The sequence below is a fragment of the Syngnathus leptorhynchus genome, chromosome 9 (assembly GCF_054491065.1).
Source record: "Syngnathus leptorhynchus isolate UIUO chromosome 9, UIUO_Slep, whole genome shotgun sequence".
In the NCBI taxonomy this organism is placed as follows: Eukaryota; Metazoa; Chordata; class Actinopteri; order Syngnathiformes; family Syngnathidae; genus Syngnathus; species Syngnathus leptorhynchus.
In genome coordinates this window covers 10943995-10971540 of record NC_141203.1, presented here as the reverse complement: position 1 = coordinate 10971540, position 27546 = coordinate 10943995, and the positions used below count along the sequence as shown (strand labels likewise).

General features: G+C 42.4%; 2 protein-coding genes across 3 annotated transcripts; one reads left to right on the top strand and one right to left on the bottom strand.

Moving 5' to 3' along the window:
* Positions 1-1411: 1411 nt before the first annotated feature.
* On the bottom strand, positions 1412-27411 carry cirsr (corepressor of RBPJ and splicing regulator). Of its 2 annotated transcripts, XM_085921249.1 has the most exons (17): positions 27098-27411; positions 26687-26781; positions 26447-26520; positions 26185-26198; positions 26032-26084; positions 25898-25946; positions 25567-25687; positions 25001-25107; positions 24514-24599; positions 22132-24210; positions 20634-20771; positions 20024-20082; positions 17917-17998; positions 16761-16991; positions 8973-9149; positions 3665-3751; positions 1412-3054 (listed from the first exon to the last, which is right to left on the bottom strand). In XM_085921249.1, the coding sequence occupies exons 1-10, from the start codon at positions 27167-27169 to the stop codon at positions 23733-23735; spliced, it is 1149 nt and encodes a 382-aa protein (XP_085777375.1). In that variant the 5' UTR covers positions 27170-27411; the 3' UTR covers positions 1412-3054; positions 3665-3751; positions 8973-9149; positions 16761-16991; positions 17917-17998; positions 20024-20082; positions 20634-20771; positions 22132-23732. The 2 variants fall into 2 exon arrangements, with proteins under 2 accessions (XP_085777375.1, XP_085777373.1); XM_085921247.1 differs by having other exon boundaries at positions 1412-3751.
* On the top strand, positions 20452-22447 carry sp9 (sp9 transcription factor). Its single transcript, XM_085921244.1, has 2 exons — positions 20452-20562; positions 20725-22447. Exons 1-2 carry the CDS (start codon positions 20542-20544, stop codon positions 22024-22026), a joined length of 1323 nt encoding a protein of 440 aa, XP_085777370.1. The 5' UTR covers positions 20452-20541; the 3' UTR covers positions 22027-22447.
* Positions 27412-27546: the final 135 nt, after the last annotated feature.

The window sequence follows — 27546 nt, the reverse complement described above, 5'->3', positions numbered from 1 at the left end:
GAATATTATCTGCAGTACGAGTACAAAAACTGTATTTATTTATTTTAATATATTTTTATTTATTTATTTATTTATTTATTTATTTATTTTACCATAAACACATAGGACAATTGTCAAAGAACAAGTGGACGGCCACTAAGAGCGGCATAAGTAGCGGAGATATTTTGAGAAGGTCCTTTGTAAAGCAATTGAGGGGATCTGGGTACACAAAAAATGAAATAAAATGAATGTGAAATTCAAACTGGATCCCAGAGGACTGTTCTACCTCACTCCAAATCCTTCTTCTTCTTATCCGTGCTGCCATTCACAACAGTTGACTGAGCGAGAGAAAATAAAGGCCCCGGGCTGGAGCGGGGGGAGTCGTCAGCATGTGACAATTGTGACAAGAGCGAGCAAAGTGTGTAGCGCCGAAGAACACCACACAGATTTCTCCATCTCGTCTTTTTTTCCCTCCACTCCCAAGATGACAGCTTAATGTCTACCACATGCAATATTTATTCCCATCGTGTGTCAGACTGTCGAGCTGTCCCAGGGAGTACAAAGGATGCCACTTATTAGAATAAAAGCCGGGGGAAAGTAATCAAGGACATACGTAACATCAGCCAATCATGCTCTCAACTGAGCATGCGTCTTTTTTTTTTTTTTTTTTTTGCCCCCTCCGTTCACAACAGCCAAACAATAATCCTGATAATGAGGTTTGGGGATTTTTATGTGGCAACTCTAAATTTATTTCTCTTATTTTTTGGGGTTCACAAACCCATGTTTATCGTGATAGATGCGTTCCAGAAAATCTGTGACATAGACTGTAAAAAAAAAAAATACCTTGGCTTATGGTTTGACTCATCCCACACATTTAAAAGCTGCTTGTCACTCTCACTTGTGTTTAACGGTAAAACAGAATAAAACCAGAAAGAAATATTGTGATATATAAATATAGTTAATTTTGACAAAATAATTAAAAATTCAAATTTGCAGGGGCAATCATGACAAATTTCAGTTTTTTGAATGTTAACATTCCCAAAAAAAAGTTGTCTTCCCACATTGCAAAGTGCACTCTGAGTCAAAAAGCGAGACAGGACCCACTTTTAACGGCGCGCAAACAAACTCCGTACACCATCATCACGGGCCAAACTGTTAGTCTGCCATCTCATTAGCCGCACAGTCGACAGCAAGGCTTGACCGGCTACGGCACCAAAAGAAGACAACATGAGACACGTCGACTGTGTCCTTTCATTAACGAGGGACAGTCAAGAAGCGGCCCGACTGGACTGCCGGGACTTTATGATGGCCATCTGTTTCTGTTTTAGTGCACAGCCTCTTGTGTTGTTATTGCAACTAAGTTGAAGCTGAAGGGATCCATTAGGACTGACTCAGGCCTGTGGCGTGTACATCTTAGCTTGGGAAAGAACGCTGTTTTTTTAATCAGGCTATCGCGCTGCACAAAGAGCTGACACGACAGCGAGACAAAGAAACAAGTCAAGACAATTTTTTTTTTTATCCTGCCATCAGTTATGTTGAAGAATGAAGAAATCATCTAAGATGAGCTGATACAAGGCAACTGCTGCTAGGCTGGGGTCTCCTTCACTTTAATTGTCAAAGCTCCCCCTAGAGGCCAAACGGAGTAAATTCTCTTTTTTCTTCACATTACCATCATAGCAAAATATTTGAACCAAGAAGGACACAGTCACTTAACACGTGACTACGGTTATTGTTTTACTTGTATGATTTTGTACATTGCTTGCGTGTTAACTTTGACATTCTGGAAGGAATAAAAGTCTCTTCAAATGGGAATAATAAGAGTCTTCTCAGATGTGTTTACAAATTTGGTTTGCCAGCGGCCACAGGATGTTGTGTTCGTTGTGTGTGAAACATTCTGATCTTGTGCTCCATTTACTCCCATTTGTAACCCTTCTCGTCTTAACGGCTTTCGATTTGGCGACGGAGTGTAACGTGATGAAAGTCGATAATGCTAAACAAGCTGCTGCCGTTAACGTAGATAGGTGCGTGAATATTTATTGACACCGTAGCCTGCAAGAGGAGCAAAAGGCCAGACACATTTACAGATAGGACAGGCTCTCCAGATTTGTTAAAGGTCAACTCTTTGACTTACAAGGCACCAATTTACTTTAATGCACATTCTTGGGAAGACAAAGGGGAAAAAAAAAAGGAGGATGTACAAGCGTGATTGCTATCACGCCATATCTTTTTCATCTGTCCGTCTTTGCGAGCATAAAATTAGAAAAAAAAATCTCAGATTGCAACTCGTGCACGTTTTGCTTTTTTACTTGACGTCTCCTTTAAAGGTAGTAATCCCCATTAGCTCGTCTATTAGCATTAAGCTAGCGCACTTTTGTGAAACCACTATTATCCGATTTGTGTGTGAAAATGCGCAATGCTTGATTCTCGTTTTCTGTGTCAGTTTTCCCAACAAACTGTGACTCACAACGAAACAGCTTGAAGCAAGCAGACTTTGATTCTTTTTTTTTTTTCTTTTCAAACAGTGGCATTCAGGTATTGTGTTTCGAATTCAATTATGTTTCGGTAAGTGTGGGAAGGCGAAAACAAACCCAAAAAATAAACAAACAATGGTAACCACGTTAGAGAGCTTCACCGGACTGATAAAGCTGTCGATACCTTGTAAAATAAATAATCTCTTAACCGACGGAGTGAAAACACGCCAGGGCTGGCAAGGCCGCTGCCGCAGCCACCGCATCGTCACGGACGCTTTAACGAGTCTCTCTCAAAAAAAAAAGTGGGAAACGTCTGCAAAGAGAAGAAAGCCTCTCGATAGACTCTTGGAGATGCCATTCCCTATCACGCAATGCCTCTCAGTCATAAACACATGACAAATAGTGCCTTAATCATTTTTTACGAGCAGGGATGTGCAGGGGCAGCGCAGGGCCGGAGGGGAGGGGGGAGGAGGAGCGGGGGTGGCGGGGGGGTCTGCGAGCAGCGGGCGGGCCCCTGTTGCACAGAGTAGAGGGCTGTGTGCTAAAGTCTCCTCTGGAACATCACTGGGCCAGCACGTCTTTGATCTCCGCACCGCAATTACGCCTGTACCCAAATGAGCACGGAGTCGCCTCGGAGACAGACTTCAAACATGCACATGGATGCCTTCTTGTACACATGCGCCGTATAGGATTGGAGCCATGTGCTCCTCTCTACGCTAAATGATGTACCGTCTCCAGCAGAGAACCTGCGGATAAAAGTCGGCCTTGCTCCTCGTCTGATCCTTCCATTAATGATGCTTTTCTAAAGCTAATACCGCGCATTCTTCTCTAAACAAGGGCGGCGTGCTACGCGGCTTCTGATCTCCATGCAGGATGATGTTCTTTGAAAACGGGTCGTTTTCCGACCTTCGGGGGCTCTTATCTTTCATGTGTGGGAATTGAGGAGAAACCCCGCCAAAAAATTGAGATAGATTTTGACTTTGGGGAAATGCACTTGGTCAAATAGCACTTAGACAAAATGGCTGCGAGAAGCTACAAGGACTTTAGAAGTAGACTGGGGAAGGTTTGGTATCTTCATAATAGAGCCCGACTGATGTGAACATTTTTGAGGCCGATGCTGATTTCGGGCGGACAAATAAAAATACGAATTACTGATTCACCCGCTAATTAAACCATTTATAATGTAGAGAATAAAATAATTTGGGGTGACATACCTCTGAATTCCATTGCAGCATCCAAGAGCAACGCATATACTTGGAAAAACTTCCAAATTTAACTTGTCCAATGCTGACAGCCTCTACCTGAAAGAAAAATAGAAATGATATTTGTATTAAAATAGCAATACAAAGCACCAAAAAGTGAAATTACCCTCAAGGAATAAAACCAATTGTTGTTTTTCTGTATTTGTCCAGCAATTGGCTGGCAACCAATCCAGTGTGTAACCAGTTAACCTTTCCTTTTGACCTTGTATTAAATTCCATTTCACTCCAAACTTTCCAACACATGAAACGTTAAGTTCAAACGAAATGCATGAATGACGAATGAATTAAACAAAACACGTTAAAATTCAAACATCTCCTGAAAGATCCCAATGAATAAAACCGTCCCGAAAGATGGCAGCGATAAAATTGCCTTATTTGTCTCATTCTGTGAATCACTTCTTTTCCTTCACACATTAAATCTGAGATTGCAATTTGTCTAGCTGTTTGCTTTGAATAGTCTGTAACCATATCATCATCTCAACGATCCTTGTGAAGAAAAAAAAAAAAAAAGAATCACACACAGAAGCTTGGCGACAGGCAAATGGCAGTCTGGCGTCTCGGCTGCCATTAGGGCTCGGAGCGAGCGTTTATTGTACAATTAGGGCCAGCCAGATCTACCTGTAATCATCTCCATACAGGTGTGAGCTCCTCTCTGGACATGGGAAGTGACTCATCACTTGTCAAACATCAACACTTTGATGTCAACATTGTTCATCGTGGCGCCCTGGAGACCCTGCAGCGGTATTCGCTTTGCCTGTTTAAAACATTCTGATTTATTGCATCGCTCGCAGTTGCACACACACCACACGCACAAAAAAACGCTCTTCCGACTCAGGGTAGCTATTGCGCAAGTCGTGAATCATTTGATTAACGACTCCTTCTGCACGGGATTTCGTGTCAGGAACATTTGAACAATACGCAGGTGAATGACGGCGTGTTTGATACAAGGTATGAACAAAAGTGAAACTTCACTGAGCTAATTTGAGGTTTGCACTTTCATGCAATAGGACAGGGATGATGGAGGTGGCTATACATTTTCAGGTGGAGGAAAAAAGATATGAACAAAATATGAGCTCTTAATATATGTTATTTTTTGAATCTATGCGTCATCGCGACAAGATGCAAGCTAGCTCGCAGGCTAACAGGCTTTCCGGATGAATGTCTTTTAACACTTGAGTGAAATTGAACAATTTCTGGAATATTTTCATGATCATTACGGTCAAACTACAAATTGTGTGACCGCAGGAGTGTTTGACAAACTCCAAAATAGAAAGGAGAGGCGTAAAAGAATCAGTGCTAACCAATGCTAACCTAGCATGAGCTGAGTGAACCGCTCACTTTCATAGCTAAAAAAAAAAAAAGGTTATGGGCGGTACAATGTCCAATGAGTTTATGATATTGGTGCAATTGGGAAAAAAGTCCAAAGTTTCTTTATTCATGGCATTTGGACAGTCTTTGTGCTCTGCGGGGATTTCCGGGCTACAAAGTGCCACTTGTAAAGCATGCCACTAATGCTACAATTGTGAGAAACATGTGGCAACAAAGCCAAATATGTGCAGTGAAACCATCTTCAATATAATAGGCCCTAGAAGAGTTTTTGTTTTTTTCCCCCTTCCATGTGATTTACTGAGCATCGCCAGATGGTATTAATGACTTTTCGCTTTGAACATACTTATATTTGCTGTTTTGATATTTAGGGCCTTCATTCTCTTTGATATTGTATGGAATTGAGAAAATGTTGTTGGAAAATGGGGACCATATGTTAGATGAAGTGCTTAATGAAGTTTTGCGGGCTGGTTAAGCTTTGCGAGTCAGGATGTTATGTTGGGGGGCAGACTAAGTGACACTGGCGGTACATCGGCAAACGCGCAGCCAGGTGCTAACAAATTGTTGTGTTAGCGTGTGTGTGTAACGTTTGCTAATTGAGACGAAACGTTGACGAAACGCAGTCTCGACTCGCGGTCTTTCCGAAAGAGGACAATTGAATCAAGACGTACAGGAATGACATCATCCACGCTTACACAACATGGTGGCAGTGAGACATTTTTGAGGAAATGTCACTTTATCATCATCAAAAAGAAAGTGATCGATGCGTCATAAAAGTTCAGTAAAAGCAATAAAAAAAAAAAAAGGACGAGTGAAGAGACGCGACTTAAATTACGGTTGTATGTCATGATAATGTGTCTTAAGAGCGTGCAGATGAAACCGAATGGCCGCTTCCAGCTCATCCGCTTCACATTTGTTCAAATCGTGGGTGGTGTGCAACTGGCGGCATGATAGCGCCATGTGTCATGGCGTTTCTATGAAATTGCGTCATTTTTTTTTTTTTTTTTTTATCTTGTACCGACTTGTCCAAGGACGGGAATGGTAAGTCGAAAGACTGTACTCCAACTCTAAAGTCTCAACGATTAAATAATAACTTTTTGATAATCGTGCAGCCATTGGTCCATTTCAGCAGCTCATGCGTGAGCATTTCAGTGGTGTGTTTGAAAGATTTTTTTTTTTTTGGGCAATCCCGGTGAGAATACTGTACGGCGAACGGGATGGCGCGGCCGACACTGGAGAGAAGAGTCGAGACTGCTTCTTGACAGTCGGGCCGGAAAAGGGTGGAGAATGGGAGGGCGGTAGATAGAAAAATTATAATAAAGAAATGGAGCCTATTATCGTTACGGAAATTAGCGGAACGCATTCCTATTGTTGCTGTCAACTTGACCTGCCTCTTCAAATAAAAACTTGCCCACCCACTGAAACACTCCCCTTGCCTCCCGTTTCCCCTCCCCAAACCCTTAGCGCACTTCACAATCACGCCGCCTTTTGAAAAAAAAAAACCTTGCCAGAGCCTCAATTACACAATGGCAGCAAAAAAAAAAAAAAAAAGCTCCACACGTTGACCCCCGGCCAGCTGCATTCACTCTGGCCACATCTTTCTCCGCAGGAATTCTAAAGGCCTTTTTAGTCAGGCAGCCAGAGAGTGCAGCCAGCGGGAGAGGCGTACTGGGAAGAGGTGCACGCACGCACACACACTCCGCCCGCCCGCCCGGCCCAAGTCTTCACATAGAGATTAATCATGTGTGAAATGGAAACAGCAAACGGCCACTGACACGGCCTGAACCCGCTCCAGGTTTTCCCCTCATCAGCTTGCTCCCCTAACAGGCAGGTGTTAATAAAAAGATCCGCCGTGACCGGACGCCTGCCACCGCCGAGCGCCGCTGGTGGGCTGCCTTGCCATTATTGTTGTTTGTGAGACCAATCGTATGGACAAAAGGCAGGGGGGGGAAAAAAAAACATCACTGCGGCGTTGTTAGCCAATCTTGATAACAATGTAGAAATATACCAGAGTTTGTCTGTATGCCTTGGTGTAGAGTCATTGTGTGTTTGTTATGAGGGATTTTTTTTTTCCATTTCGGAAAATGATTATTATTGATGTTATATTATTAGGATTCTTGGCATTGACTTGACATCTCAACCTAGCAACTGGGAGGACATAGAATACACTGAAAAGTATTGCATTGCAATATGTATTACTTGTACTCATCATCACAGTATACAAAGGTACACACATGTATACGTGACAAGTACATATATAGCGTACGTGCAATAAATAATTGGGAACAAACCAATTATCCAAATAATCCCAAAATATTTTCATAATTGATTCATTGTATTTGTTTAAAATTGTCCAAATTTCAGAATTGCAGTCATCCACCAGTAAATATTCTTAGATTTCTGTAGTCATCCATGAAAGCAAAGCAAACATGTGCTTGTAATTTTCACAACAATGATCAATATTAAGAATCAAACCAGTAGCGGAATCAAAATAATTTTGTTGGTGCATTTTCTGCACTGTCAATGGAAATATTTTTTTAAATCGGATTACAAAAAATCCACTTATTAATTAGTTCATAAAATAAAATTTTTTTTGGAAGCCCTAATGTACATATGTTGTGTATGTGCACATATACATTTTCTTTTTTAAACCCTTCAACCGAATTTGCAGGGATTCAACTGAAATGCGGGCAGAAGTCTAAAACATGTCTTCTTTCTTGTCCCTTTAAAGACGTGTGCATTTAAACGGTGACATAAAGATGCAAATATGCCAGTGGCGGCAGCTGAGCGAGGCCCACACAGCCGTTGGGCCGGCCGAGCCAACCGACGGCGAGACAATCACGTGGCGTCCCTCCCGTCTTAACAGCCTTTGAGAAGCGCCATTCTTTCTTGCCATCTAAAGAGGTCTTCCATAGATTTGACTTGCCTGCTGCAACCTTTGACGATTAATGTAGATCATTTTTATTCATTGGCAAAAATTGTCAGCAATTATGTGCGCAAAGCGGCCACCTGCCTTGGCTGAATGGCTGCGGTTAGTGGGGCTGCACGGCTTGCGGGGAAGGCGCGGCCAAGTGGGGGAGTTAGGGGGCGGCCGAGGTGGGGGTGGGCCGTGCGGCAGGTGAAATAGCCCCTCTCGTTAGTGTAATGAGTGGTCCGAGACTCGCGGTGGCGGGGGCACGTCGCTCCCACTGAAATGCTACATCCCCCTCCTTAAGTGCATCGTGGGACATTTACAGGCAAATCACAGACCATTTGGACGAATTTTCGGTCCTTCTCTGACCGAGCTGGAACAAATAGATGAAATCCATCCATTTTCTATAGTTTCAGAGCATTCGATGGAAAGCATTGAGAGCAGGGACAACGGCTTGAATTTCCAGAGCGCATCTTTTAAAGTCTTATTTTATTTCCTTTTTTTTTTTATCATTCAAATTTGGCAGTGTTGTTATTCTTATTTGATTTTTGTCAAATTTAGAAAGACATTTTCACTTTGCAGGGTTTTCTGTCTCCTCGACGGTTTTAATGCGATGGAGACAGACGCATCACCTGCTGTCCTCGCTTACGCGGCCGCATGTTCGGTGATGCAAGTCTTACTTTAGATGAACAAGAAGTGTGTGGAAACACTTTCATTAGACCACGGCGCTGACCCCGGGTCGGCCACTGAATAAGTAACTCTCTATTAATGATTTCTGCAGCGGCACACTCCTGACCCCTGATCGCTTTCAATCTCAGAGAGGGAGAAAATGGCGAAGGGATGAGAAGGAGGGAGGGGGGGGGGGGGGAGACCCATTGCGTGGAGATTAAGAAAAACACACTTTTTTTTTCTCCCCCTGCTTTTGCCGTGTGTGTGGGAGGGTGATTATTTGTGCCATGCTGCTGGGAGGGAGGGGGGGGGGCTGGGGAGGGGGGTGCAAATATCCTGCTGAGATTGACTCACGTATTCTGGTTTGAGTTTCTTGTCGCCGTTCCTAATTGCCGTCTTCTCCAGCTCGTCAATAATAGGGAAGATCATCATCCTTGTCCTTCAGCTTTAGCTTCTTGTGGATGATCTCCATGTCCCTCATGGGGTCCCCGCTCACCTCGACATAGATGACATCCTCATCGTCAAATGCACCTGCAGCGCAAAGACACACAAACGACATATCAGTATCGATTTTTTTTCTTTTATTTCTTCCACCAGGGAACAGCAGGAGGGTGACAAATCGGTAAAAAAGCAATCAATGAGTCTTGTGATTCCCCCACAAATTTTCCCAAATTGTAAAGGATGCAACTTGTGATGGAGGGGAAGCTTCATTTGGGTTGGTCACTAGGCCTTTTCCCCTCAAATGTATTTATTTATTTTTTAATTTGTTATTTTTTACCGCAGATTTATTTATTTTTTAATTATTTATTTATTCATTATTATTTCAAATTTTTTTATTTATTTATTTATTTATTGCGTCTCCACAGCTTTGGAAGTGAAGTTCGCATCGGGTTTCATAAAACATGAAAAACTTACCACGGCTGCAGTTTTTTTTTTTTAAATAATTTTTTTATGACTCAGTCAACACCAACCGACCAACCAAGCAACCAACCAACCAACCAACCAACCAACCAACCAACCATGCACTGTCAGAAAGGGAACACCAGCTCATTCAACAAGGAAGTAAAAGTCAAGTGAAGAATTCAATGAAACATGTCTGGTATGCTCGGAGTGTCTTCAGTGGCGTCGGTTAATGCTCCGTATAAAAATACCGTTGACAGACAGGTGAGGTCCTGACAGAAAGTTACGTCACCTCTATGATTGGCTCATTAAAAAGCCATCACCCCACCGACAAAACAAGCCAGAACACTCATGCACGCTTGGCGTATTGATGACTCACAGTTGTGTCACAAACAATGCCTGTTAAAGAATGAGGCAGCTAGAATGCCGAGGCATTGCTGACAATATAAAAATATCGGCATCACTTTTCACACATTTTTCCATTTGTTTTCTCGTGATTGGTAGTGTTGCGCGTGATCATTTTATGATTGATTACTTCCTGAATGGTGACTTTTTGCACAGTATTGTAGCCAGAGGTGGAAAGTTACACAGTAAAATGCTTGTATGCAATACCCATGTAAATAAAAAAAATGGAAAATTGCCACAGAAAATCAATCAATCTGTTGTTTCTGGCCTCAAATACATAAAAATAAAACTTGTCAACTGTCAATCAAATAACCCTAAGAGTTGTAACTATGAATGCTACATAGGCTCTGTAGCTTCTACTTTTTAGAGAAGGAGTTTGTCAATTGACTTAACCCAGTAAAATAATGTTGAATGTCCTCAGGTGGATTTTGGGGTTTGTACTTTTATTGTACTTACAATAGTTCCATATTTTTAGCAATCTTCTACAGTGTGAATATCACCTTTGCGTGGCTGGTAATAGTTAGCAACACAAGCATGTTAGCATGCCAACGTGAGCAATTAGCGTCAACACTGAATTAAAGGTGTCATCAATGGTAAAAAAACAAAAAAAAACATAATCGTTCCCTCGAGCGCACGTGAGCTTGTTCTTCTGCTTGATTAATTATTTTTCTTTTTTTAAGTGAAGTTATTATAAACCAGCATGGCTGATCCACGCACGACTTAATAGTTGGGCTTGTCAGCAAAAAGCTGCGGACTTGCGCGCGAGCTGTCATCCTGTACGTTGTTGTCCTCGTACCGAAATGAACTTACTCAATTAGTTTGTCTAATCAGCCTGTTTTGGTTCGTCTCCTCTTGCCGAGGTACTCCACAGTATAAACAGTTCACTTAGGCTCCACAGAAAGGGGCTAATCAGTGGAATTATTGTTTTGCTGCTCCAATTTACCAGCTCCCTGTTTAGCAGTGATTGCGATGGAAATTGTCCATTGTGTTTGTACGAACTTAGGAAATATACTGCAACGTAATCACTTTGTTTGCCGCGAGAATACACATACACCAGCAGCGCTCATAATGTACAATTTGGATATCCTGCCGGGCAAATTCTTACGAGCAATTCTGGCACATCAGGTTTTAAAAGTGCTCGAATTAGTCGTAAATCTGTCATGATCGATTCCGATTCTATCAAGTCGTGGAAATATAAATAGCAGCCTTTTTTGACTGGTCTACAATGTGCTATTTTATATTTGTGATAGAAAGGCTTTTGGAAGGGCAGGAACAGCTGATGGCCTGACATTCTCCTTTTGGCCAACATATATGCCACCGTAATTCCCTTCAATTAATTCTGCCTAATTTAACATTCACTTCAACTTTACAGCCACCCAACTGAGAGCCAGAGAACAAATGTAAGGGGAAAAAAAAAAAAGGGGTGGGGGGGGGGAAATGTGAGGGGGCACTTGTTAGAATTGCCTCTTGTGAGGCCGTCGCCATGCGAGGATGCCAGCAAGAAAAACAACAAAGAAAGCTAATGCTAACATTAGCCAAAATATCCACCCTAACAGTAAAGAGGAAATCAACTCCCCCCAAAAAATTCTGACAACAAAATGTTCTTTGCACCTTCCTGAGAATCGAAAAGAAGAGTTTTTAGGATTAAAAATGCATTTGTGGAATATGACCAAACTGATTAGCGGGAGTGGCTTTGAATGGCCTGATTAGGGGAGTTCCAATTTTTGGATTTACACCGGCACTTCAAGATGGGGGGTGCCTGACAAAGAACTACAGCATAATGTGACTCTTAAATGGTTTTTGGAGAGACCCCACCAGTTTGGAGTATTACATGGAGCGTCAAAAAAAGAAGCTGGAGCTATCATCACTTGTGAATGACGTCGACAGACAAGACTGCAATCTGTGTCATGTCAAAGATCAATACCGATACTGATTGAGCTCGCGCCGTGCGATATCGCTACCTGGGAGGGTACGTGGTCAACATAATTCTGCAAAATTACAGTATTCATTCGCCTTCAACATCCTGCGCGTGTTTTCACATGCAAGACGGCTTGGCTAAGAGCACATCTGAAGAAGTCGCATTCCTCTCGCCGCCTTAAAAAATGTTCACGCCAAGTCAGCGTCGCAATTCTGCTGGCATTCAGAGCAGTAAAAGCAATTTTATGGGTGTGTTGAGGGGGAAGCGTATGATGGGTGTCTTACCGGTTTTGAAACACTACAGATGAACATGAGTATGAGTATTCAGAAATATGTTTTTATAGGATCGGTGAGAGCGACGGCTATACGATGACAGCTTCAGGAGTTTTTCCTTGGTGTACTGATTTAGCAATTATCGTGAATACATTGGCAATTTAAAGGCAGCTTGATGAAATGATGCATTCAAAGCACTCTTTGTACAAAAAGAAACATGAAAATTTGCCTTGTTTTACAGATGATTATACTTTATCTAGTAGCATTTGTGTATATTTTCCCAATCTTTTGCCAATTTGTTTTTATAACAAAATATTTTTCACTAAACTATTTTTGCCCAGTGTTAAGATATTTTTGTCAAAACATTTTTTTTAAAATCCGTAAGAATTTGCTTTCATTGTATATATATATATATATAAATATATTTTTTTAATTCTATTTTAATTATTCAATAATTTTTCTAACAATCCCCCAAAAATTTCTGGAATATTTTTGCCTGCTACTTTTTCGAGGTGTAACTATTGTGTTCTTAGAAAAAAAAATTAAATAACATTTGTGTGTTTTTATAAATAATAATATTCTTAGAGAACGAGGGATAGACTTTAGACAAAAATTGGGAATATGTAGAAGCCCAAAAAGGATGATCCAGATGGGACCAGGTTCCATTTGTTGACGGTGACCCCCCCCACCCAAAAAAAAACCCATAAGTGACTCATCTCATCTTTAGCTTCCTTGCCTTTTCCATTTGTTGTGAACACATGAACAAGTTTCACATGCACACAAGTGTTGTCCCGCATCAGAGAAGAAACCTTTTCAGGTCCTTCAGTGCCACTGATTGCACAGGCACCAGCAATTTCCTAACCAACCGCCACCTGAACAATGATGTGTTCGCCTTTTCAGACCCTGCGCTCTTTCAAAGCAGAATCATTTTGCAGTTTGGAACGAGATCTCCATAGCAACTCCTCTTTGAAGGGTTTAGAATCACCATCCAATAATTCTATGATCATCGGGGCCTTGCCATTCCCGGTGGTTCTTTTCACAGTGGACAGGAGGGGTGAGGTGGGGGGACAAGGAAAAAAGGGGGGGGGGGGGCTGAGTAGGAGGAGGACACAGGAAGAGTCGCTAGTCTATTTCAGGCAATTCATCTTGCTGGCCCATTAGAATTCAAAATATTGCGACCTTCAATCAGGGCAGATTTTATTTGGAGCCGTGGCGATCTCCACTCAAGATGGGAAGGCATTTGGCTCTAATCATCCGCCACGAGTGGAGGCTGACAAAGACTCTTCATTCTCGCTCGGGCAAAAAGGCTCATTTAAATGCTGTGACAGCACCTCAAAACACAAAGCGCAAAAAAAGGAAGACGAGCCCTGCTGCCGTTAAATGATCCGCACGTGTCTTTTCCCGGATTGCTTAAAACAACGAAATAAAACATAACGTCATGGGGGAAATGTATTTTTCTGACAGAGGTGTACAAAATTTAAGAACCGGCGTCTTGAATACACCAAACATGAATGTGCGGGCGTAAAGAATTTTGTGCAACTTTTTGGAAACATTTCTTTCACGTAGTGTCGAAGAGTAGACGCAAATAAATAACTGGGTGGAGTCAACTACAAATATCACAGATGCTTGTGGCTATGGAGACTGTGAGCAGGTGAGTGATTGTGTATAATTCCTGGAGTGATTCCATAACTGACAATTACGGAAAACTCTCGGCTGAGAATTACAACCGTCTGTGCAGTGGCTCACGTTTTCTGCGGATATAAATAAACAACTATGGAAAAGTTCAAGCAAACAGACCGGATTGTGTGTGTGTTTGTTTATTTACTTATTTATTCATTAATTTATATTTAGTTATCTATTTATTTATATTTTTTTTACATATTATTATTATTTTTTTTTTTTTGGCTAGCACCCTTGGAGGTTTTCCTCGTATTATAAAGACATTATTATCGAAGGGAATGTCTAACTGTGGGGAATTCCTGAGCAGAAATAGAAAGGAGTACCAGTAAGTCAGGTGCCTGCAATGCCTCAAGGCCTCACAATGCGTGACACAAAACCCCAAAGGTGTTTTCAAACCCTTTTGTCAAGGTGACACATTCAAAACTAATAATTGATGAGAAACAAAGAAACAAATGGGAATATGGCCCAGTGAAGACAATGAAGTAGAATACAGGTGCGCTGTCTCCGAAATCGTTGACTCATCAGGGATCGAGTCCACGCCAAGGCAATACACTCGAAAATGCTCGACATAAGCTTGGGAATTAAAGCCCGTATTCTAGCGAGCTTCAAACGGTTGTGGATTTCCCATCAGGGTTCGTTCAAGGTCACCGTTTTAACGATTGCAAACATTTGTCTTGGTTGAATTTGTTCAATTACATGGAGTCGCTTTACCTGAGCTAAAAAGGGCTTTTCCCCTACTTTGGATTATTTCTGAAACTTTTGTCTGAATTCCCAGGTTACGCTAAAAGGCCACATATTAGAGAGTTTAGTAAAGGCGTGTTTTCCAACGACATCCAAGTAGCATATATTACAAATGAAGTCAACGTTCATAAAACCAGCAGCTTGGTGACTTACTCAGATGAGCACAAACGTGGTTTTGCTCTATTAAATTTTAAAGACTGCAGAACAATAGCCAGCTCATTCTCACATGGAAAACAGCTGTGTGGATGGATGGATGAACGCCAGCTCCTCCAAAATATTAGCATGGAAGCCACCATCACATCACTCACCCATAGTGGCCACTTAACACAGAGACACTGTTCCTTTTCATCTCCTTTACTGCAGCGTGACTAAAAACATCACTTGTGAATCAATGCATGTCCGAGACGGCCAAATGTTCATTGAGGATATGAATCCAAATCTTCTCTAGTGCTCTAAAACATATTTGTCTCCAGTTCTTGGAGCCTCTGCAGTGCTACAATAAAAAAAAAAAAGAGGCTAGCATCACCAAAATATCGGAATTTATCAGCCCTTATTTTAATATATCGGGTACTCGTGGAGGTTGCCGATACCAGCCACCATTACCATCAAGTAAATCCTGCTGCCATACGGAGGTAGTCTGACACGTCGGCTTCTCGGAAAAAAAGTTTCGTTTACAATGTTTGGTCATTGTGCTAAATGGAGGTATCGGTACTTGGTATCGGTGCGGAAAAAACCCCAATTTGAATTGAGCGACAAAGTTCCCGCTAGTCCGCTAATACTGACGGGCAACAAATATGCAAAATCGATAATGAATAGCCAATCAATAATGAATAGAGTGATCATCCGATAAGTAAGAAGCAATACAGGAAAAAAAAGTACAGTTAAACCAGTCCGTCACGCGATACGACTATCTCAAACGTGATTAGCGCTGGCAACATGGAATGACATCATCACCCCATCCGTCCATTTTCTGTCTAAGCTATGCTAGTTGGGGTCTCAGACAAAACCGTAGCCCATCCCAGCTGTCTCTGAACGGTAGGCAGACAGGAAGGGTGACCAAGCAGTCCCCCGCAACATGTTGTGTTCCATGACACACGGGTGTGGCGACAGCAATGCGACGTTTCCAATTCCCATCATTACCGCAACTGACGACACATTCCGTTCGACAAGTTGTCACAAAGGTTTAAATTCAATTTGGAAAGTCACCCATTGAAGTCTCCATGACAACGTTCCGTCGCGCCATACAAACATAATGCCCGTGCTATACGCAAATATATCGTCGAAAATTTCAACGCTATACTCAATTGACATTTTTGCCTCGATGACAATTTTGAACAAGAGTCAAAAAAGTCTCTTGATAACTTTTCCAGCATCCAAAAGCACACATGAATGTTGATGGGCCGCATTTCCAGCGCCAGATCAAAGGAGCTAGCCTAATTCAAACCATACCGCATAGCTTCTGAAAGTTGACACAGACAAGAACCTTCTGTACTTGTGTCACTCTCTTTGAGCCAGCCTTTTCAGAGGGAATGTGCGTTTAATGAATTGTGACTTTAATGTTGATCTCTGCCTCCAACAACCTGCGAACAAGACAACTGAGGCGGCTGCTTTGAAAAGGCTGAAGTTCTTTCACAAGCCTTTTGAGCTGTGTCGTGATGTTCGCCGAGCATCGTTACACCGCGCCGAGTCGCTCGTGTGACAAAAGTGAACGAACGCGAGCTCAGCCTTTTGACTCGCTCAGGTGTTCTGAGAAAGATACAAACTATTCATTGACAAAAGGAATCTGAAAACCAGATTGGATTTTGCAAAGTAGTACCGAGAAGAGCCACAAGGTTTGACACCGAGATTAAAACTCATTCGGTGCCATTGACTGGTATAGACATCAAAGTTCAATGACAGTAACTATTATTCAATTACAATACTTCAAAAAAATGAAAATTTAAACTTCTTATATTCCTTGTTTGATCTGAAACACAAATGTCTTCCATCCAAGGAACTGACCTTGGTGTTCCAATACTTTTGATGGCCCCACTGAAGGAGCCTCTATAAATTTTGACGAAAGGCTTTGTTTCTTAAATCTAAAAAAAAAAAATGACTTGAGTGACGCAGCAATCACGCATCACTAGAGGAAGGAGATATCCACAACTCCGCTCTTGGCGAGAGAGCAAGACGAGCGTGAGCAGATGTCAAATGCGAGAGAATGGGTGAATGGAGAAGATATCCTACCTGGCTGGTTTGTGAACTTGACAGAGGAAATCATAGCGCTGGTCCGGAATGGGCACTTTGCTTTCATTTGGGTCAGTGGTGCAGAAAGGGAAATTTCCAGCAGCCAGTCTGACTCTTTGTCAGCACGCTGCAAAAGGTTGACGTCTTGAAAATGCAAACAGTGGTGAAAAGGTTGATTGACAGTCAAATCCAACCAGAATCACATCAGTGCCTAACACAAGTTGACGAAATCTATAAACAACACAGAGAATCCATCTTAGAATATCCCAATCAAACAAAAAGCTGCATTTTATAACCCCAAATAAGACAGTAGAAGAAAACTCAAGTCGTCTCGAAAATAGACAGACAACAAGAAGCCATTATAATGGCGCATTATTATGAAGTGTAATCCAGGACAATCCCTTCACTCAGTACTTTGCAGTGTAATGGCAGTTTACCAAGTCCAATAAATGTGAAATTGCTCAAGATTGCTAAAGTGCATGTGGTCATTCTTCAGATGAAGCAAGATTGGCGCTACTCTCGGGTCACCTTGGGGTGAGGAAAGACAAGGAACCATCCACAACAGCACAATAAGCACCATCGCGTACACGAGTGGACATTGGAATATAGAAGAAGTACTTATTTACTTCAACCAATACATCCTCAAGAGGATTTCGTGTAGAAATTTTCAAACAGGTGGGATAGAGTAATACATTTAGCTAAGGCTGTAGCTATCGAATATTTTCCAATTAATTATCCCATTGATGCGTGTGTGCCTTTAAAAGGCGGGGCCCGGCCTGGTGAGTGACGTGGGAGTCAGCTAATGAGAGTGTTTAGTTGGCTACAGTGTATATGTGTTAGCGGTTTGCTACAAACTAGCTAAATTAGCCAGTTGAAGGCTTCTGGGCAAACGTCAACTATGTCATTAGCAACTTTTAAATTAATTATCTGTTTATTTTGGTGCAATTTGTTTAGTAAAGTAACTGTCTACCCTTGATCACTAGTGGAAGGGGCATTAAACTAGTAGTGCTAGGCTACACTGTGTTAATATTAGCTAATTAGCCAACCTTGCTTTGGCAATCATAGATGTGTTGTTGTGATGGGAAACTGCATTGGATAGACTTTTTTTTGTGTTACTCCAGTTGTCATCAACATAAACAATTCATCTTCTACTTACCATAGTTTGAGCAAGTCCCATTTTTAGATGAGACAGAGTTTCGAATCAGAGGTAGCCTTTTGGTTGCATCTTCTCCTTTCCTCTGTGGAGACATTGTAGATTTCAACATAAGTCACTCCTACGTTGATTTCCTGCTCTTTCCTGATACCACCACACCTTCTCTGGAGTCGTTTGTGACTTTTTCCAAATCTCAAGATGCTCATTGAGAGAGAAGCCAAGTCTCCACAAGCAGCAGAGTGGGACCGTATTGTAAATGGTATTTGTCCACACACTCACTGGCCGCATCATTAGGTACACCTGCACCAGAATAATACATTGAACTGACGCTGTCTGGGATTATTCGTCATTGTGGTGTTTCTAATATTTTGCCTCTCTCTTAGCTGAATTAGGTCAGAAAAAAAAATCGACGCAGTTTGATGTGATGTAATTCTACACTTCTGCAAACCTTAATGAAAACAAGTGTCATTAATAATGAGGTATTTTTTGGGGGATGCTCTGCTAATATTGTGGCAAGTTCTCCTGCAATATAAATATTCCACTTTGGACATTCTTCTTATACTTGTTGCAACCATAGCAGAGCAGATAGAATTAATGTTAAGGCTCAGTTTAATTATTCAAAATGTAAAAGACCTCTTGACAAATTGCTCATAAAATTGAGGCAATAATTTGCTTCAAATGTAACCACCAGTCGACGTGTGACATTTGTGCTGTTTGAGAGGGACATGATTTAGATTGCATGTCAACAACTTGCCCACTGCAGAGACACAAATTAAACCACACAGGGGCACAATTGCACATAAAAAAAAAAAAAAAAAAAAATACTGGCCAATTGCCCTGCAGCCTGTCTTGGAGTTGAACACGCAAAAAGTGAGGCAGTCATAATGCGGATTTGAATGAGGCAAGTGCAGGCTGCAGGGGGAGGTCGCAATTTTTTTGGGGGGGGGGGGGGGTGAAGGCACGCACCCCTAGACTCAGCACAATGGACGCAGAGTGTTTCATTCGCTTAAATAAATCATGCCTTTGTTTAAGGTACATTGATCAATCTAATCGCGTGTAATGGGCTCCTAATTGGCTCACAAATGGGGAGCACGCAGAGCCGCGTCCAACACTGCAACCTGAGGGGCCCGCTCTTTTATACTGAATCTCAATGTATTTCTATTTTTTTTCGAATTTGCAAAATGAATTAGTAAACCTAATATATAGATTCTATTTTTTATTAAAATTCTTAAATTTGTGATAATGTATTTATTTTAGAAAGGCCCTTGAGGGATTCATATTAAAACACATTCCGCTAGATTAAATATATAGAATTAGAAAAATAATGCGTCCTATTATTAAGAAAATACGCTAATCCTATCTTTCCAATTTTTTTTCATATACTGGCATTTAATAACGTTAACAGCTGTTAGATTGGCGTTGCCGTGATTGCATTTTTTTTTCCATATTCTTTATTTTTTTATCCTACTCAGTAGTCCAACGTGCGTTTGCATGTATGTAATTTTTCAACAATTACGTTTTGTTGACTGGCATGCTCCATAATGAGGCTCGTTTTGAATACTGTAATACAACTGCTTCAAATGGGCTTTCTCTAAAATTGCTTAAGCATTTAAGAAAGAGGGTCGGGGATTCACACGCTGGGTGGCTACATTATGACATTATTCTTATAAGAAATTATGATCTATTAAGTCTCCTGTTAAATCTAATGTAGTTAAGTGTGTGAACATCTTCCGTTGCGTCACTTGCATGTTCATTTTTATTTCAATAATGCACGTGTTAGCACGTGGCAGTGTTGCACAAAAGCATGAGGATGCTGATCATAAATGACGCGCAACTGCCTGTCAACAAATTAATCATCGTTTCGACTCATCGCCTCCACTTGGTTATATTTACTATTCCCGCTACTATTCTCATTTACTATTGATTGGCGTCTTCCTCATTCTTGCGCTCGTTTCTGTTCAAAAAATTCACACATTAAAACAAAAATTTCAATCCGAATTAAACCTCGTGATGAAGTCATCCGCTGTCGGTATTTCTCCATCGTGTGAGGAAGATGCCAAAAAAGAAAAGAACAAGCAGCCAATTAAAAAAAAAAAAAAAAAAAACTTACCCTGTGAATGAGTCGCCTCAAACGGTGAAAACAAGACCTTGGATATTCGAGCAGGAATTCTAAAATAAATAAATAAATGAAGGGCATAAAAAAAAAACGTCAAATCCAGTGTGGTACAGGATTCTGTGAGCCTAGAAAGAGGCTGCGGTGCAGATGCTATGTGGGCGTGGCCTACGAGGTCTCAGCGCACGCACGCTCCTCCGATTGGTCAATGGTTTCCGCGTTCCCGCAAGTCGCTTTCGGATTGGTTGCGAGCACTCGTTGAGCCCCACTTCAAAACAAGACGCTTGCTTCAACTCAAAGTAGTGCCGGGAGACTGGAGTCACAACAGAACCCGTGTTGCGCCAAGCTACAACACGGAGGCTCTGGATCATTCCGGTTCCGAGCAGGTTCGACATCGCCGCCCGTTTTGCTACCCGGGACACAACTTGGAGTCACAACACGGAGGCTCTGGATCACTCCGGTTCCGAGGAGGTTCACCATCGCCGCCCGTTTTGCCACCGGGACACAACTTGGATATGGCTACCTCCATTCTTGGGGTGAGTTTTTTTTTTTTTTTTTTTTTACTTGAATAACTTTTGCCAGTACAACTTGAAAGAAGTTATCTTACCTCCGGTCCGGTCGGAAGAGCGGGTGTTCCGATACAGGTCCACGCAGGGTGTTTAAGTGGAACTTTGTTTGGGTTTTTCCCCCCCATCCAGGAAGAGCCTCGTTTTGGAACGACACCTTTAGCGATGCTGGCCGCGACCTGCAACAAAATTGGAAACACAAGCCCCCTCACCACTTTGCCCGACACCAGCGCGTTCTCCAAGGGTGGATTTCACCCGTGGAAAAGATCCACGTCGAGCTGCAACTTGGGCTCGGCCCTGCCAGGCTTCGCGGTGGCGACCAGCCGCGCCCCCACGGGACTACCGCCGACGAGCGGCGCCAGTAACAGCGCCTTCTGCCTGGCCTCTACGTCGCCGACGTCGGCCGCCTTCTCCAGCGAGTACGGCGGCTTATTCACCAACGGCGGCGGCGTCTCGAGCCAGGAGTCCGGCCAGTCGGCCTTCATCTCCAAGGTGCACACCTCTGCGGAGAGCTTGTACCCACGGGTGGGCATGGCGCATCCCTACGAGTCGTGGTACAAGTCCGGCTTCCACTCCACCATCTCCGGTGAGGTGGCCAACGGCGCGTCGTCCTGGTGGGACGTGCACACCAACCCGGGCTCGTGGCTCGACGTGCCGAACCCCGCGGGCCCCCTCCAGGGTTCTTTGCACTCGGGCACCCCGCAGGCCATCCACTCGCAGCTGAGCGGCTACAACGCGGATTTCTCCTCGCTCACGCACTCGGCCTTCAGCTCGACGGGGATCAGCCCCAGCGCGTCGCACCTGCTGACCACCGGCCAGCACCTGTTGGCCCAGGACGGCTTCAAAACGGTGCTGCCCGCCTACACGGACACCTCCGCTGCGGCCAGCGCCATGATCTCCGGGGGCGGCTCGGGAATAAGCGGCTCGTCGCGCTCGTCACGGAGGTACTCCGGACGGGCGACGTGCGATTGCCCGAACTGCCAGGAGGCCGAGCGGCTCGGTCCAGCCGGGGCCAGCCTGCGTCGGAAGGGACTGCACAGCTGCCACATCCCGGGTTGCGGCAAGGTGTACGGCAAGACGTCGCATCTCAAAGCGCACTTGCGGTGGCACACTGGCGAGAGGCCGTTCGTGTGCAACTGGCTCTTCTGCGGCAAGCGCTTCACGCGCTCCGACGAGCTGCAAAGACATTTGAGGACCCACACCGGCGAGAAGCGCTTCGCCTGCCCGGTGTGCAACAAGCGCTTCATGCGCAGCGACCACCTGAGCAAGCACATCAAGACGCACACGGCCGGGGGCGGAGGAAAGAAGGGTAGCGATAGCGACACCGATACCAGCAACTTGGAGACCCCCAGATCCGAGTCCCCGGACCTTATTTTGGATGGGGTCAACCCGAGGATCACGGTTAAGGACCAGCCCCCCCACGATGAGCCCTGATGGGTGTGGGGGGGAATGGGACCCCCGCGTCCGAACTCAATTACACGGGTCTTAATTTAATAAGTGAATATTTCATGGGAAGGAAAAACAAAAATAAGAGCTCACCTCCAGACGCGTCGGCAGTATTTAATTGTGAGGAGAAACCTGTTGAACGTGGGACAATGTGAGTTGCATCTTGTATATGACCACGTGTTCACTTCATGTTCGTATTGTTTTTCTCAACATTGTTTTCATTCGTGTTGCTTCTAACCTGAACGTCAGGGAGTTTACTTTTCGATGCACTTTGTGGATATTCTATGTACGTGCACAGCTTTCTTCAAATTTTCCGTTTTATTTTTTTTGTTGTTGTTGCTCTAAAAAAAAAAAAAATCTATATATAAATGTTTACCTGTATAAATTCACACGTATAAGACTTTCATTTTAAAAGTCATTAAAACACATGGAAAAAAAATGCTTTTACTGTGTGATGCAACATTTCACATGTATTTATTTGGGCTTATTTTAATTGTCAAAATCACAAAGACTATTTTCCCCCTTGTAGAATAAATCATTGCTTAATGTGGCGTAAAAAAGGGCATTTCGTGGCCAAATGCAAATGCGATTAATTATGACTTGGAACACAAGCACGGCCCCATGTGTTTTGTTTTTGAGGTTAGGGACTCGGGTAATGATCATATATGTAATTAATATCAAAAAGATCTTTTGTTCACTTCACGTTAACGAAGGCTCAATGAAACTGTTCAAATACAAACCTTACATTTTGGCCATTTTGATAAAGACTTGAGATTTTTCACAATAAATAAAATAATAATTGAACCATAATAATGACACGTTAGGAGCAATGTCCAATGCTAAAATGCTTCTTGCTGGGCTCGCTGAAATGTGAAATTAAAAAGGTTCAAAGATGCTCAACGACTTCTTTGTGTTTGGGCAGCAGAGCTTCCAAAGTCTTTCAAAAAAGAGTCTGGCTGCTCAAAACGCCGCATCCATGTATTTCTTTTTTTTCCTCGAGAGATGTTGCATTAAAACCGACAATGAGAAGACATGGGACGATTGTCCTGATGAAAAGTCAAATACCATAAAAAAAACTTGTCTGAAGAAAATATTACAACTATATTAGGATCAAATATTTTATGTGGCGTTAATTAAATTGATTGTGTAAAGCTTCCAAAACATTTGTTCCGCTGCGATGTTACGGTTCAAATGAAACCAAAAATAAAATCCGTCATTTTGATGTACGTACATAAAACGCATCAATCTAAAGTGTCAAAGACGGCCTTGCGTTTGTGGTTTCCCCTCTTAGTTGAAATATTTAATTTCAATTCTCTACATTTCTCAATTGTCGCACAAAATAGTGTTTGACAAAAAACTTCGGGAAAATAATGGGAATTTCGCTAGTAAATTTAAAAAATCCCTCACGTTACGAATAATATACTCAATCTATTCACAATAAACACGTACATTTTTGGGAGAGGTTGAATTTCTTTTATTATAGGTCTGAAAACCTGCATATACACACGATTAATCAGTGTTTAACAGGCTAAAAAAAAAAAAAAACTTGTCTAGAATAGTGTGAATCCAATTGCTCAAACGGGCAGAAGTGACAATATTTGGTCCAGCGTCGCCCTCAAGTGGTGGGAAAGAGAATCGCATGCCCCTTCAGCCCTTAAAAAGAAAAATCTCGGTCCAACCTTGTAAAGGGGCCCTCAGTGCTTTCTACTGCTCCTGTCACGACTTCTGCTTCTATTCCTCTCATCCTTCCTCTTCCTCTCAGCGTCTGGTCTGTGATGGCGCTCGCCGCTGCGGCTCCGCTCTCGCTTGCGGTCTCGACCTCCCTCCGCGGCATCTCCTTTTTCTTCCCGCTCTCCTCGTCGCGAATGCTTCCTCTCTGCGTCGGCGTGTCGACGTTCTCCGGCGCGCGGGCTGGCCGGAGCCTTTTGTCGGCTCTGATCTGGTCTGTCGGCGCTGCGCTCGCGGCAGGACGCCTTCTTCTTCTTCTTGCTCCTCTTTTGGCTCTTGAAGTTGCCGTCGGAGTCGCTGGAGCTACTGGACGAGTCGCTGTCGCTGCTGCTCGAGCTGCTCGAGCTGCTCTCCTGCTTTTTCCTGTGTTTCCTTTTGCTCTTTTTCTTGTCTTTTTTACTCTTCTTTTCCTTGGAATTTTTCTTCTCCAGACGGTCGAGTTTCCTGTCGATGAGTCACGAGTGTTGACGCCACGCACACGACCACAAAATTAGGGCTACTTTCGCATTCCGCACCAGAGATTGCCGTTTAGATCGAGGCGGTGAGAAAGACATTCATTTAAATATTCGAAAGGTTTGTAATTGCCGATGCCGTAATGAAGAAGTGCACAAATTCTAGATTTGTGTTTTAGATCTGGCAATGCTTTGCAAATTGCTTTGCAAATTCAACAAAATGGCAGCACTTTTAGAAAACAAAAATTACACACATTGCACAAAATATGGAGGTTTTTTTTGTTTTTTTTTTTACCTGAGGAGCTTCTGTTTCTGCTTGGTTGTTAAAGATTTCAAAAATTCCATCTCTGGATCCTCCTCTTGGTCACTTGCGACATATTCCTTCAAAAAAAAGAAAATGAAAATTAGTTTAGAAAATTAGTAGAGGAAAAAAAAAAAAAAATGAAACCACTATCAGGTTTGCGCCTCATATAAGTTATCCATTCTATTTATAGTTGGTATATATTACAGTACAATTCATTTTTTTTTTGTCTTTTAATTTTTTTAGTCGGATATTCACATTGCCCTAAATTGATAATTTGAGGACTAATTTGACAAGGAGTTAGTCTTGAATCACGGAATCCTAACATTTACACACACATGCATTCTTTTAGCATAGGCTAACAAACATTAGCTTGCCCTTTTCCAAGGGTACAATAGACGTACGTGTGTGTGTGTGTGTGTGTGTGTGTGTGTGTGTGTGTGTGTGTGTGTGTGTGTGTGTGTGTGTGTGAGACAATTACCTGCGCCGCACCACAAATGGTAGCGCTTCGATCAAGGACACATTTCTTGAGGGCAAACCCGCTGTTACGCATCTCGGCCATTAGCTCCGAGGGGTGCATGGATGGACCTGTTAGTGCAAATCATAGCATCACAGCGCCATTGACGGCGGACCCTGGCCCGCCGCCGTCTCCGGCGGTGTGAATTTCGGGGGCGGCTTTGTTAACGGGACCTCACATCAAAACAAGTCACTCCACTTCCGGCAGAGCAAATCACACAATATCAAGCTCGGGTAAAGCATCGGTTAGGGGGAAATCACAATACACAATAATTACTTTTTTTTTTTTTTTTTTTCTCCTTTCCGTGGGATGACAGCCATTAGAGTGCCGTAAAATGGAGCCGTTGACCGGATTCTCCCGGGGTGGAAGATTATTACTCGCTGATTGCGCGACAAATGTGCTCAAGGCGGAAAACCTGACAGCTTCAGCTTCTGAAACCTTTGAGTGTGACCTGAACTCCACTCACTGATTGCAAATATTGTCTGACACTGTCATTCTGTAACTTGAAGGGGGAGAAAAAAAAAGTGTACCTGGCGTCTCCTCGGTAGCTACCGCGCTGGCGTTGATGCCCGACAGTCCAAACAGAGGGCATTCTCTGTCCGTGTTTACGTGGCCCCACTTGTGACATTTGATACAGCGCACATTGCGCACCTGGAATGTCAACGTAGGTTTGCCATGTCAACAATTCATTTGATTTCCAAAACATCACACAATTAAGCAACTTGAGACCAGAAGACAACTCGATGCTCGTTCTCTTCTTGTTGACATTTCTTCAGTGTAGATTGAAATTGTCAATATTTTACAATCGGAAATGTAACATGAAATTGAACAAACATGAGTTGGCAAAGCACAACAAGTCACCTGGATTCCAAAAGGCTGATCTCTGATATTCATGTCATCTTTAGCATATCTGCAAATAGAATTGAAATGTTGGTTCATTTAAAAAAAATAAGCATCATGTAAATTAGCAGTGAGTAATTATTCTTTTTTGTTACTTTTCTCTGGGGGCTCCCTTCTGCCATTCAAATTTGCACTCTTCTTCTCCCTCCTTTGACAAGAAAATAGATCCAAATGAGCAATATTGGCATGATAAATAATACAATTTAAATAAAGCTCATCAGGAGATGGTAAAGGTCTGTGAGTTTTACCTCTGCTTTCTCCTCTTCAGAATGGACAGGAATTGGAGAGGAGAGGAAAACAAGTATTAGGACTGAATATAAATATAAACAAGCCACATTTGTGAAATAGATAATTATCTCGGCTAAGAAGAAGTGATCAAAAACACAGATTTGTGAGCAATCTTTGAACTCGACTCATCAAAAAGGATGCAAAATAAGACATTTGGTTGCATTTTTCTTAAGTACACACACAAATTGGATTTAAAGAATCAGGGTTGACATGATTACTTACCTTTTGATGCTCCCGGTGGAGCTTCATACATGAAATTGAGCCCATTTTTAACACGGTCATCCCCCATCAACACTCTAAAGGGAAGGATAACAAAATGAATGCTCAAACAGATAATTATTTCACATAGTCAGAAAATCATCATTTAAGAATCCACATTTCAGTGTGTCTTTCTCCAGTTGCTTAGTGTTCAAGTCAACAGTCACACTGCGTATTAATAAATATTTTTGAAGAGTTAATTACCTGTTGTTGTAGGTGTCCTGCTCCTTCAGATAAGCTGACATCAGGTCTTCCTGCTTTCTCTTCTCGAAAGTTAGTTTCTGCTCTGCTATCCATACCTGAACAAGGAAAAGGAGGAACACACCTTGGAGCGTCCCTTGAAAATGTTTGACACTGCAATGAACACATCGTAAACGAAGTAGTCAATTTGTGAGGGAATTGATATGATAAAAAAAACCCATTAATGTTTCAGGCATCGTGGCTCAAGATATGCTGGAAACATTTGACTAAAGTACACTATAAATTTCCGTGTAATACAAATTAGTTGACTATTCTATTCAAGTGTTTAACTAGAGTGTAGGCGAAGGAAGCTAGTATGTTTACTAGCAAAATGGACGCTTTACCGTAAACGTTCATTCCAAAACTTGTACTCACCTTCTTGATATTAGACTTCGACGCAGGGTGAAAATCCTTTTTACACATGAAGTTGGCAAAAGACTTCCCCATGGCTGATAAGGAAAATCGACCGAGTGTTAAAGTGAATTTTCAGCTAACGCTTGATAGCTTTGCTACCTCCGGAAGTAAACTAAAAGCAGGCGGAAGTTGTCGTTGCTTTCACTTTTATCGGGAAAATAAACGACATTTTTTTTGTGAGTGGGAAATAACGGTTATAAGAATAGTACTTAACAGTTCAACGGGAAATTAAATATACTGCAGTTTTTACCTGTATTTTTTTTAGTGTTATCGAATAGCTCACATTATATGTGGTGTGACGTTGGAGATATATTGCTCATGACAGAACTTGCCTGTCATGATAGCAAATCGTTTATTCTTTGACATTATGTGCATTTCGTTAGCCACACAACTGATTCGTCAGCAGTTGA